This window comes from Equus quagga, chromosome 13, assembly GCF_021613505.1.
Source record: "Equus quagga isolate Etosha38 chromosome 13, UCLA_HA_Equagga_1.0, whole genome shotgun sequence".
NCBI classification, from domain to species: Eukaryota; Metazoa; Chordata; class Mammalia; order Perissodactyla; family Equidae; genus Equus; species Equus quagga.
In genome coordinates this window covers 94,018,524-94,031,175 of record NC_060279.1, presented here as the reverse complement: position 1 = coordinate 94,031,175, position 12,652 = coordinate 94,018,524, and the positions used below count along the sequence as shown (strand labels likewise).

The 12,652-nt window shown below is 41.1% G+C and overlaps 1 protein-coding gene across 1 annotated transcript; it reads right to left on the bottom strand.

The window, feature by feature from the left end:
• Positions 1–6,400: 6,400 nt before the first annotated feature.
• On the bottom strand, positions 6,401–9,109 carry LOC124249570 (seminal plasma protein HSP-1-like). The gene is made up of 4 exons (XM_046680635.1): positions 9,034–9,109; positions 7,920–7,964; positions 6,741–6,872; positions 6,401–6,543 (listed from the first exon to the last, which is right to left on the bottom strand). The coding sequence occupies exons 1-4, from the start codon at positions 9,107–9,109 to the stop codon at positions 6,401–6,403; spliced, it is 396 nt and encodes a 131-aa protein (XP_046536591.1).
• Positions 9,110–12,652: the final 3,543 nt, after the last annotated feature.

The following is a 12,652-nucleotide window of genomic DNA, read 5'->3' as shown; positions in this document are numbered from 1 at the left end:
CATTAGCTTGGAGTATCGTCTTCCACCCCTTCACTCTGAGCCTGTGTTTGCCGTTGGTGCTGAGATGTGTTTTCTGGAAGCAGCATATTGTTGGGTCTTGTTCTTTAATCTGTCTCGCCACTCTGTGTCTTTTTATTAGAGAATTCAATCCATTTATGTTTAGGGTGATTATCGAGACATGAGGGCTTAATACTTCCATTTTATCAATCATTTTCTGTTTCTCCTGCATTTTCTTTGTTTCTCATCCCATGTGTTTCAGTCTACCAGTTGATTTAGGTAGTTTTTTATATTGTGTTTCTTTGTTTTCTCCTTATCTATTATTTGTGTCTCTGTTCTGCTTTTTTGTTTATGGGTTACCATGAGGGTCATATTCAAACTCTCATAGATAAGAGTGTCATTTTCTGATGGCCTATTTCCTTAGACTAAATTGATTCAGTCCCTTCCTTCTTCCCCTCCTAAGCTGTTTTTCTCCATCTTATGTTGTGAGTTTGGGGATAAAATGACAGGTTTATCTTTGCTTTTGGTGTTTTCTTTCATTTTGTCTTTACTACTATCCTTGAGTATTTGCTAACCTGTTCTGACATATAGCTATAATTCTCTCATTTGGTCTACTTATCTCCTTACTCTGTGCTTTGTAACCCCTTTCTCCCTCTTTTCTCAAGTATGTGGGCCTTCTTGAGGATTTCTTAGAGAGGGTCTTGTGGCTACAAACTCCCTTAGCTTCTGTTTATCTGGGAATGTTTTTATTTTTCCATCATTTCTGAAGGATATTTTTGCTGGATAGAGTATTCTAGGCCAAAATCGTTTGTCGGTTGAAGACATGAACATGTCTTTCCAGTATCTCGAAGTCTGTAAGCTTTCTGCAGAGAAATCCACTGCAAGCCTGACAGGGGTTCCTTTGTAGGTTACTTTCTTCTGCCTTGCTGCCCTTAGTATTTTTTCTTTGTCATTCACTTTTGCCAGTTTCACTACTAGATGCCTTGCAGTAGGTCTTTTTATATTAACATATTTAGGAGATCTTATAGCCTCTTCCACGTGGATTCCCATTTCGTTCCCTAGGTTGTTCTCTGCTCTTGTTTATTTGAAAGAGCTTTCTACTCCATTCTCCTTCTCTTCTTCCTCTCGAACACCTATAATTCTTATGCTGCATTTCCTAATTGAGCCAGCTATTTCTCAGAGACTTTCTTCATTTCTTTTTAGTCTTAGTTCTCTCTCCTCCTCTATCTGGAGCATTTCAATATGTCTACCCTCAATTATGCTGATCTGCTGCTCTCTGAGGTCTGTTCGAGCATTCAACAAATGATGCTGAGAAAGGTGGATAGCTAAATGCAAAATAATGAAGTTAAAGCCTTATATTAGAAAAGCCTTATATTAGAAATAAGGGAATCCATATTTTGTTTTATCTCATAGATTGTGTCTCTGATCTCCAATATTTCTGATTGATTCTTTTTTATAATTTCAATCCGTTTTGATAGGGGTTCCTTTCTAGGCTGTTTTCTTCTGCCTTGCTGCCCTTAATATTTTTTCTTTGTCATTGACTTTTGCCAGTTTTAATAGTATATGCCTTGGAGAAGATCTTTTCCATTGATGCAATTAGGAGTTCTATTGACTGCATGTGCTTCTAAGCCAAGTTCCTTACCCAGATTTGGGAATTCTCAGCTATTACTTCTTTGAACAAGCTCTCTGCTCCATTTTCCCTCCCTTCTCCCTCTGGAATAACTAAAATCCTTAAGTTGCTTTTCCTGATTGAATGGGATATTTCTCAAAAATTTCTTCATTTTTAAAAAATTTTGTTCTCTCTCGCCCTCCACTGGAAGCATTTCTAGATTTCTATCTTTTAGGTCACTTATTCTCTCCTCCATATTGTCAGCTCTATTATGTACGGTTTCCAGATGATTTTTTATCTCATCAATTGTGTTTTTCATATCCAGAATTTCTGTATAGTTTCTGTATCGTTTTTTAAAGTGTTTCAGTCTCTTAAGAGAAGTAATCCTTCAGCTCATTAAGTTTATTCCTGAGCTCATTGAACTGTCTTTCTGAATTTTCCTGTAACCTGTTGAGTTTCTTTATGACAACTATTTTGGCTTCTGTCTCATTCAGAATGTAAATTTCAATGACTTCATGGTTGGTTTCTGGAGACCTGTCATTTCCCTTCTGCTCTGAAGTGTTACTGTAGGACTTCAGTGTTTGATGAGTTGATCCTTTCCTGGCACATTTTTGGTAGTATAAGTCTGCAGGTTCCACCTACCATCAGTGGAGGGAGGAGGAGCAGTGTTTTCTGAACCTTCCCCGTCTGTTGGAAGTTGCGCCATGAGGGCTGCTCTTTGTGAGCACAGCCTGGCCAAAGACAGTTGGTAGGTCACTGTCTTGCAGGCAGGGCCATTGGGCTGGGCAGAGGACCAGGTGAGCTGCTGTGCTAAGGAGATGTGGCATGTTTTTTGTGCACATGTTGGCACTGCATTCACATGTTGTTTGGCTGAGTTACTGCAGTTGCTGGGTTGGGAGCATCTGTGGATGCTGGGCCACCATCACTGAGTGGGAAGTGTTCCCATGGGTTACACTGCTATGGCATAGTGGTCGCTCCCTCATGCTGAGCAACCACTCCAAAAGTGTTTGTGGAAAGGCCAGGTTGCCCCTGCCTCCTCTCACAGTCAGGTCAGCCTCTGTGTGAGGCTCTGTGACCTCGATTTCTTTGCCAAGGATGGGGAGGGGTCTTCTCACCTAGTTGCACTGCTTCATGATGATCCAGTCCACCTACCTGCAGATGCATAGCTGTGTGGATCTCCCAAGCTTCCTATTGTGCTGTGTAGGGAATCCTCTGTTGGTTAATGAATGCCCATTTAGTAGTAACTTAGAGGGGAGAGAAAAAGTGAACAACTCACTCAGCCATGCTGCTGACATCATGAGCCAAGTACCTTGAGCATTTCTAATATAAGGCTTTAACTTCATTATTTTGCATTTAGCTATCCACCTTTCTCAGCATCATTTGTTGAAAAGTCTATTGTTTTACCCATTGAATGGTCTTGCCACAGTTGTCAAAAATCATTTGACCACCAATGTGAAGATTTCTTTCTGGTCTCTCAGTTTTATTCCATGTTCTTTCAAAAGGTGAGAATCACCTTGTGTTGATTACCGTGGCTTGGCACTAAGCTTTGAAATTTGGAAGTGTGAGTCCTCCAAAGTTATTGCTCTTTCAGGTCGAGACTGTTTATGCTATTCTGAATCCATGAACTTCCATACAAATTTTAGGATCAGATTAGCATTTTTGCACAGAAGACAACTGAGGATTTCATAAGGATTGAATTGCATCTGGAAGCCAATTTAGGAGTATTGCCATCTTAACAATATTAAGTCTTCCAATCCATGAACATGGGATCTTTAAATAATTTAGGACTTTCTTCATTTCCTTCAATACTATTTTAATTTTTATGAGTGTAAATCACGTGCTTCTTTGGTTAAATTTAATTCTAAGTATTTTATTATTTTTGATATTATTGCAAATGAAATAGGTTTCTTCATTTTGTTTGGATTATTCATTGCCAGTGTATCAGATACAATTGATTTTTCAATTCAATTTGTACCTTGCAACTTTGTGGAGGAGTCACACTTTCTTATATCATTGTATATCTCAATTTTCTTTTTGAAACCTGTGCTTTTTATAGAATATATTGTGCAACCTCTGCACAATGATTACTACCTACCCAGGGCTTGTTCTTCTTGTTCTTTACAATTTTGGCGACTTGGATGGACTCTTTTTTTATTAATTTTTATTTTTTTCAGATGTACATCATATTTCGAATTCTGTGTACATTACATCATGTTCCCCACCCAAACACTAATTATAGTGCATCCCCTCACATGTGAGCTTAATCCCCCTTTTGCCCTCCCCCCCTTCCCCAATGGTAACCACCAGTCCAATCTCTAATGCTATATGTTTTTTTCTTTTTTGTCATTGTTTTTATCTTCTACTTATGAGTGAGATCAGATGGTATTTGACTTTCTCCCTCTGACATTTCACTCAGCATAATACCCTCAAGGTCCATCCTTGTTGTCACAAATGGCCAGATTTTGTCATTTCTTATGGCTGAGTAGTAGTCCATCATGTATAAATACCACATCTTCTTTATCCATTCGTCCCTTGATGGGCACCTAGGTTGCTTCCATGTCTTGGCTATTGTGTATAATGCCGCAATGAACATAGGGGTGCGAGTATCTTTATGCCTTTGTGTTTTCAAGTTCTTTGGATAAATACCCAGCAGTGGGATAGCTGGATCATATGGTAGATCTATCCTTAATTTTCTGAGGATACTCCATACTGCTTTCCATAGTGGCTGCACCAATTTGCACTGCCACCAGCAGTGAACAAGCATTCCCTTCTCTCCACAGCCTCTCCAGCATTTGTTGTTTACTGTCTTGTTAATTATAACCATTCTGACTGGAGTGAGGTGATACCTCATTGTAGTTTTGATTTGAATTTCCCTGATAGCTAACGATGTTGAGCATCTTTTCATATGCCTGTTGGTGGATGGACTGTTTCAATGATGTCCATTTTCTCTGCAGGGTGCCTCCATGGGCATACACCCAGTCACCCTGGAGAGATGGTCATTGGAGCAGGGCTGTCTGAGTATCTTTTCCACTGATCTCATGATGTTGTTCATAATGTTATTTTCATCACACAGAGTTGCGGGTTGGTGTGCTTGGCGAGGATCATAAAGTAGCTCGGATCTCACAGACTCTTGTTCTGACTGATATTTAGTGTATTTTCTTGAATAAATGTGTCTCTCAAATAGGTTCAGAGGGACAAGAATAGAAATTTCTACCTGGCTCTCTGGGACCACACGAGGAGCCTTTCTACGCTCCTTTACTGGATAGTCCTTAAACTGACCTGGTTTCAGATTCCAGTGAAATACCAACTTGAACATCATAGAGGCCAAGAGTGGTAACCTCCCTGATTGGTGACAAAAGGCCATCCCCAATGCAATACCCACTATTCTAGTTCTCTCTGGGATGCTCATGCACCAGAAGAAAGATTAGGCATTGACTTCAAGGTCCTTCTTTTTTGGGGCACATGTGAATTTTACTTTGTCTCATTCAAGCCCTGTTATGTACTGATATATTATTTTTCTAGAATATCTGTTTTTTAAAAAAGAAAAGGATAGCAGATCTTTGAAATATGTCTGAGGGCCAAGGAGGTACCAGGCTCTGCACATAACACCTTATGCCAGGGCAAACAAGGCATCCCATCTGGTCCTCGAAAGATTTCAAACCTCAGAAAAATGGAAAGTTTAGTTGCAAGTACAGAGTGGATGGACAGGAAGGACATGATCAGCACTCCTTATATTGGGAGTCAGAGACTATCTCCAGGAAGAAATAACATTTCACCTAAGTCAGGAAAGAAAAGTCATTTAAGACAGGGACCAGCTCTCCATACCCTCTGGGACCCTCCTCCCACCCACACCCCTGTGGCCTCCACACTACACCATCAATATTCAATCAAGCCCACAGAAAAGACAACTCTGATGTGTGTTGATGTTCCATCACCACATAGGGTCTGGAGGAGAAGAGGGCCAGGACATGAAGATCCTGTGTGATCAAGCTGGGCACACGGAGACCCTCCCATTGGAAAGAAGGTTCCTTTCCTGAACGGGAAACACAACCACACCTGCAGAGAAACTGGTTTATTGATTGAATCCATGCACGGTGGGAACAAAGTGGACTTTCAGGGAAAGGATTGCACCCGTGTTGCACAGAACATCACCTTCATGCTTGAGATTTCTTGATTTTCTTCAGTTATGTTTCAAAGACTTGATCACATTTATGGTCATGGGTTAGATGCACTGGAGAGCAATTTAACACGGTGTTGCTGTCAATGTTAAGGAGTTCTACTTATTTTTCCAGTCATTCACATGAGTGCCAAGGTCTGTTTCTCTTTTCCTCTTTCTCCTTTCTATCTGCTCTTTCCCGTCTCTACTCTTGCTTTCACATGCTTGCTCATAAGATTATATTGTACTGTCTCTTCCTCTCTCTCATCTTCCCTCCCCCACCTTCTCTTGCTGATAATCCTCCCCAGATACCTGTCATTCCATTTTTAACCCTGAAAACTCTCTTTCTCCTTCCTTTTCTAACATTCCATCTTTTGCATTTCGTCTTTTGTCTGTTACTCTCGTTGCAACTACTCTCCCCTTCCTTCTCTCTTTCCTCTCCTAACTTCTGGTCCTCAATCTTCCTCTTCCTTTCTACTTCTTCCTGCATCCTTTCTACCTCTTCCCATACCTCTACCTGTCTCCTCTTTCCTTCTCACTCCTCTTTGTGTCACCTTGCTCCATCTCTTTATCCACCTCTATCTCATTCATGATCATTCCCACCTTTTCTCATCCTCCCCCAAGATATTTACCTTTTATCACATGCAATATTTCCAACCTCCGTCACGGTCATAGTTGGGAGTGACTGAGCACCAAGGAATGAGAAAAAAACTCCCATCAGTTGTGCAAGTGTGGTATGTTCGGCCACGGTAGACAAAGGGGAAGAAACATTTGGCGTAGTCTGAAAGTACAAGAAATGGGTGAGAATGCGCTTTACAGAAAAATGTTTTTGTGTCATCAAGAGACAGGGACATGAATGCAACATGTTGGGAAAGACAAGGCAAAGTCTGAGACATCCATCTAGTGAGCAAGTATGGAAGTACCCTCTTCAGCTGAGAAGCGACATGCTTATCACGTGAGGAAAATCTTCATACTCACCCTCAGCAACACAATATCTCCATTTCCCAGAGTAATTTTCAGTTAAGGAACACCAACGATGAAAGGAACCAGTCCTAGTGCAATCGTAGTACTGTCTGCCTTGATACTTGAATGGGAAGACACATTTGTTATCTGCAAAAAGCAAAGACATTGTCTCCATCAGCTCCTCAGGGCATCATTAGCTCTGGAGTAACTCTGGCAAAGCTTCTGTTCCAGTTGGCTCATCATCACCAAGGGTCTGCCATGTAGAAAGCCCTTTACTAAGCATCAGGGATGTCAACGACAACATGATGTGATCTCAACCCTCAGGGACTAGGAAAGGCTCTTTAACTTCCAGGGACATTTATCCAGGAACATTTCCCATGGATATTGGAGCTCCAGGCAATGGACGAGCTTGCCAGACATAAAAGTAGCCTGATTTTGCATCATAATTTTAATCACCTGTTATTCTGTTGTGTCGAGATCTGTAGTTTCTGCTTTCCCACATTCAATACCAAAAGTCTAAAGAGATTCTATCTCTGTGAACACAGGCAATTTCTTGTTCTTGTCATTAATATTCTGCCTCACATCATATGGAAGCATGGTTTTTATCTGTGCCACAATCATTGCATATCTAAGATAGTTTCAGTGTGCACTGACTTAGCCATTTTAATGGATCAAAGATGAAAATTCCAGGAAGACAGAGGGCTTGTGGTTATGTGGACCTGGCCAAGGCATCTTTAGACTTGATGAATTCTGTCAGCCTTATCAGTGGATTTCCTGGTCACAAATGTCAACTCTCCACAACTCACGTGCATATTTCTGTTGAATACTATCTCCCTACCCAATTCTGCCTTATGCCCCTTGGACAAGCTCCCTTATTCAGATGCCATCCCTTGGAATGAGACCCTATTTACCTTGGCATATGGCACCAGCCCTGAAGCCCTGACCTGGGGTCAGATTCCAGTCCTGCTCTCTATAGGCTGCTTAGCCTTCATGAGTAAACACCTCTGTGGGGAGCCCTTTGTTCCTCACATACAACCTGGAGATGTGTGTACTTGCATCTCCAATTATTGAGAAGGCAAAGTTACCTCTTGCATGTAAAATATCTCATAAGAATCTCAATCACAGTTCCCTCCCCACACGTTAGTTGGATTTATTTGATTGTTATTTCCTTTCATTATTTTCCAAATAGATTACCTGGTTTCCTTGTAGATGAATGGTCAGTTACAATCTGCTGCTGATCTGGAAAAAATCACAGTAGAGGAGACAGATGAAGATGGGATGAGAACAAAATTAAGGCACTTTTAATACATTTTATACTAGGGCCTGTTCTGCATTTATAACTTTCTTGTTTTCACACTAAAATTTTATAATTATTTTATTGTGGTGAGAACACTTTACACAAAATCCTCCCACTTAACATTTTTCTTTAAAAAAATTGGCACCTCAGCTAACATCTGTTGCCAATTTCCCTTTTTTTTCCTTCTTCTTCTTCCTTTCCTCAAAGTCCCCCAGTACATAGTTGTATATTCTAGTTGTAGGTTCTTCTGGTTGTGCTTTGTGGGACGCCAGCTCAGTGTGACCTGATGAGTTGTGTCATGTGTGTGCCCAGGATCCAAACCAGTGAAACCCTGAGCCACTGAAGTGGAGCATGTGAACTTAACCACTTGGCCACGGGACTGACCCCCCACTTAACACAATTTTAAGTGTAAGTTCTAGTAATCTACTATACAATGTAGTGATGGCAATTAACAACACTGTATTTTTTTCACATTTTGAAATCCATGTTTGTTCTAAACAGATACACTCTGGATGTGTGTACTAGAGGGCTAAACGTAACCGATGAGTACGATTCTTACACTTTCTCACTGTTATTATACTGTCACATGTGAATTACATCACATAAATCATAAGATGTTACCTGAGACTACACTTTTCTTCTTATTCCAAACATTGAATTCTATTTACATCAAAAACTCTTCCTTTGAACAAATTAGCCAACCCTGTGTAGAGGCTGCCCATGTCAGGAACATTGGAAGGGATATTTAGGAATGAGGCAGCTGTCATGAGGGTTGATAGCCAATAACATTGTTGGCTTTTCACTAAGACTGACTAGGTTTACATTTCAAACACTTGTTTGAAAATTAAATATAATGTAAAGGCCATAATAGCATCTGATCCTTGGGATATACTCAAGAATTGGCAGATATATTTCATGCCACTATTATTATTATTATTATTCAATTACACATAAATCCATTTCTGGTGCAGGCTCTTCCACACCAATTCCAGCCCTTCACCTCTCCCTCACCTCCGTCCACATGGTCCAGTTGGAGAAAGATACAAACACCAGCCCAAATCAGAAAGACTCCCAAATGCAGTGCCATGGCAGCTTGCCTTGCTGGGACTGACAACATCAATAGCCACTGCCTTTTTATCTACCCGCTTACAACTTACCCCACATCCCCTCCATTTGATAAAAAATGAACCTCACCAGGAGACTGCTTGTGCATTCCTAAGCCTGAGAGCATAAAGTTCAAGTTTATCTCTCAGGTAGCATGCACAGGACATTGGCCAGCCATATAATATCTCTGAGGCTCAATAGTTTAAAATGCAGCAAAACTGTTTGTAACATATTTTTCAGTTCCAGTGACCCATGACCCAGCAAAGGAATGAGGGGGAGATGAAAAGACCATTTTCTCTCATGGGTGTTCAACAGCATGCATCCCATTTCCTGACCACAGTCTCAGCATCAGGTACAAGGCTCAACCAGCTTCTTGTAAGAGACTCAAAGCAACCTGATGAGGCAGCCACGCAAGGTTCCATTTGAAGGAGGCGGAAACTGAGGCTCAGAGAGCTCCTCAAGGGCACAGGGTGAGTTGGGGCAGATCCACTGTTAAACTCACCTGGTCTAGTGGGCATTTTCATAGTGAAAGTTTCCCTAACACATCCCAAACTCAACCATATTGATCATCCCCAAATAGCTTCTCCATCGTGGCTCAAAACTCAAGACAAACTGGAAACACAATCCCTTTTCAGATGAGAGCTGAAAGACCTGGAGCTCTCCTCTACTCATATGAAACATTTTCCTTGTTCTGAGCCTCAATTTTCTCACTTGCAAAATGTAGATAATAATCCCTTCCTTACGGTGCAATGTGAGTTTTGTTTACTGAGTACTTTAACCTGGCGTAAGGACTATGTATACAGTAGGTGCTCTTTGAACACCAGCTCAACCTTGGTGGGGATCCATGGGTCCTTTTGTCTGTCCTCCCTGCCTCCTTCTAACCTTCCAATTTAACCACACACTGTGTAGTGAAAAGAAGAGTATCTCCACTCTCACCTTGAAAAATGTCACCTTTTTGAAGATAACTACCCAGGCCTAACCTTCAACATATCTACCACTCCTAGATGATTCCAATTGTCAACTCATTTTTCTTGCTGCTTCAGCCATCACATGAACACATACCCATGGACATTGGCCAAAACAACAACAACTTCCAGAGGGAAACTCTAAGAGGCGTCTATATCCTACGAGGACAGAGGGCTTTGGGGGATAAAAACAGAGCAGCAGACTAGCCTCATCTTAAAAGAGAAATCTAGGGAACAAGATGGCCCAAATAGGACTTGATAAGCAGCCACATATCCTTGGGGATCTAGAAGTCTGTGCTAATGTGCAAGGCTGTATGAGAGCAAAGAATGCCCTAGCTGTCTACTTCTTCAGGCTGAATGTAAGTCTTCGTGTCCACAAAAGTAAAACATGGTGTGTAATTGTCCACTGCCTAATCTTTAAATGTGTGTCCCAGTTCATACAAAGATCCACCAGCACATGGTTTCACCTGACTCAAGATATTTCAACACCACTCTGACCCATCATTGGCTTACCAATAAGCTATGCTGAAACAGAGATGTCTCCTCAGAAGCAAGGTTTAAAGAGGAAAACAAGAACTTATAAAAGAACAACCGAGCAGGGACATCAGCAGTCATGGTGGGGCAAGCTGACTCCATAGAATTAGTACCGGCAAAGGACTAACCCAACAAATAAAGAGCTACATTAATAACCCTAGGTTATGGAGTGAATCAAAATCCAGAGTGGTGACAATCTCCTATCTAAATGCCCAGTTTTTCACAAAAGTTATGAGATATGCAAAGAAACAGAAAAAAACGTCCTCTACACAGAAAAACCACCAATCAGTAGGAGCTATCTCTGACCAGTGCAGATGGTGAACTTTCCAGACAAAGACTCCAAAGTATATATTATGGATATCCAAAGAACAAAAAGAAGCCAGATTATGGAAGTAAAAGAAAGTAGCATGACGTTGACCCATCAAATACAGAATACCAATAGAGAATTGAATATTATTTTTTAAAAAGGACCAAATGGAAATTCTGGAGTTTAAAAGTATAATTACAAACTTTTAAAACTCACTAGAGGGGCTCCCCAGCAGATTTCAGATAGCAAAGGAATCAGTGAACATGATGATAGACCAATAGAGATTCTCCAATCAGAAGAAAAGACAGAAAAGAGTAAAGAATAGAGCCTCAGTGCTTTATGGGATGCCATCAGGTCTAGCAACATTCATATAATGGAATCACCAGAAGTAGAAGAGAGGAAAGGGCAGAGACAATAATAAGATCCATTTGGGGAGAACCACCATCTTAACAATGTTAAGTCTCCTCATCCATGAATATGACATGTCTTTCCATTGACTTAGTTCTTCTTGAATTTCTCTCCACAATGTTTTGTACACTTCAAATACATGGATTTTATGGCATGCAAATTTTACTTCAGTGAAGCTCTTTTAAATACAAGAGTAAAGGGAGGTTTCTTGGATGCTTACAATGGGTCTCACAACCTGGATCACTATTCAGTCAGCAGGAGAGATGAACACTGAGTTTTTCTCTTCCAGAGATTGAATGTTCTTGATACTCATCAGAAACTCCTAGACATCTCCCCCGGTATTAACCACTTATCAAATTATCACCTGGGTCAACTTGATGAATTTTCACAATAGGACTTTTCCATTGAACTAAGAGAATGAGAGTACACCTCCTCCTCTGATGACCACAAAGCTGGCACCCTACAGACCCTGCTTATTCACTCTGCTCTTGAGTGACACACCCAGGTGGCCCTGGGGGGTGTCGGATGTCCTCCTCCCCCAGGCTGTGAACATATGAGACTTCTATACTGATGTCAATCTCATCTGTGCAGTTGTTGTGTGTTTTATCATCTCATTGCATTTAAGGTGGATATGCCTCCCTCAAACCAGTGGAGTGAATAGGAGGTGATCAGAACAAGGCTATTTCCCTTATGATCCAACCAGTACCATCAAAGTATAAGGAGTGGAATCAATGTTTTGCTTCTCTGGTAATTTGCAGACCTCCATCCTCCTCCAAGTATGGGGAATCTGCTATGACTCCCACTCTCTCTCTTCTCATACCCCACACTGAAAAAAGAAAAAAGAGGGGCCAGCACAGTGTCACAGGAGTGTAGTTCACATGTTCTGTTTTGCTGGCCCAGGGTTCACTTGGTGCTAATGTCCACATTGCTTCGCAAGCCATGCTGTGGCAGCTTCCCACATATAAAGTAGAGGAAGATGGGCACGAATGTTAGTTCAGGGCCAGTCTTCCTCACCAAAAGAGGAGGATTGGCAGCAGATGTTAGCTCAGGGCTAATCTTCCTCAAAGAAAAAGAAAAAAGGAAAGAACTGCCTTCTGTTTCTTTCCTCTCTGTCCTCCCAGGCAACTCCATCTCTCTGTCTCTGTTCATCAATTTCTGTCTCTCAGACCTAACACAAATTTCTCAGTGAATTCATGATTCCACAAAATACAGGAGATTATTTGTGACATTCAAAGGTGCTAGGAAAAGATTCACCAGGAATCTTGGTTTAACGGAGTTTCTACCTATTCGATATTTTAGGAGGGAGATATAG

What these genes read in the sequence shown, in the direction of transcription:
- LOC124249570 (XM_046680635.1), bottom strand. Translation starts at nt 9,109, where the DNA reads ATGGCACTGCATTTGGGAGTCTTTCTGATTTGGGCTGGTGTTTGTATC. An exon ending in ACTGGACCATGTGGACGGAG is followed by an intron (nt 7,965 to 9,033) that starts GTGAGGGAGAGG and finishes GATTTTTTCCAG; the next exon opens with ATCAGCAGCAGATTGTAACT. An exon ending in TTCATCTACAAGGAAACCAG is followed by an intron (nt 6,873 to 7,919) that starts GTAATCTATTTG and finishes TGCTTTTTGCAG; the next exon opens with ATAACAAATGTGTCTTCCCA.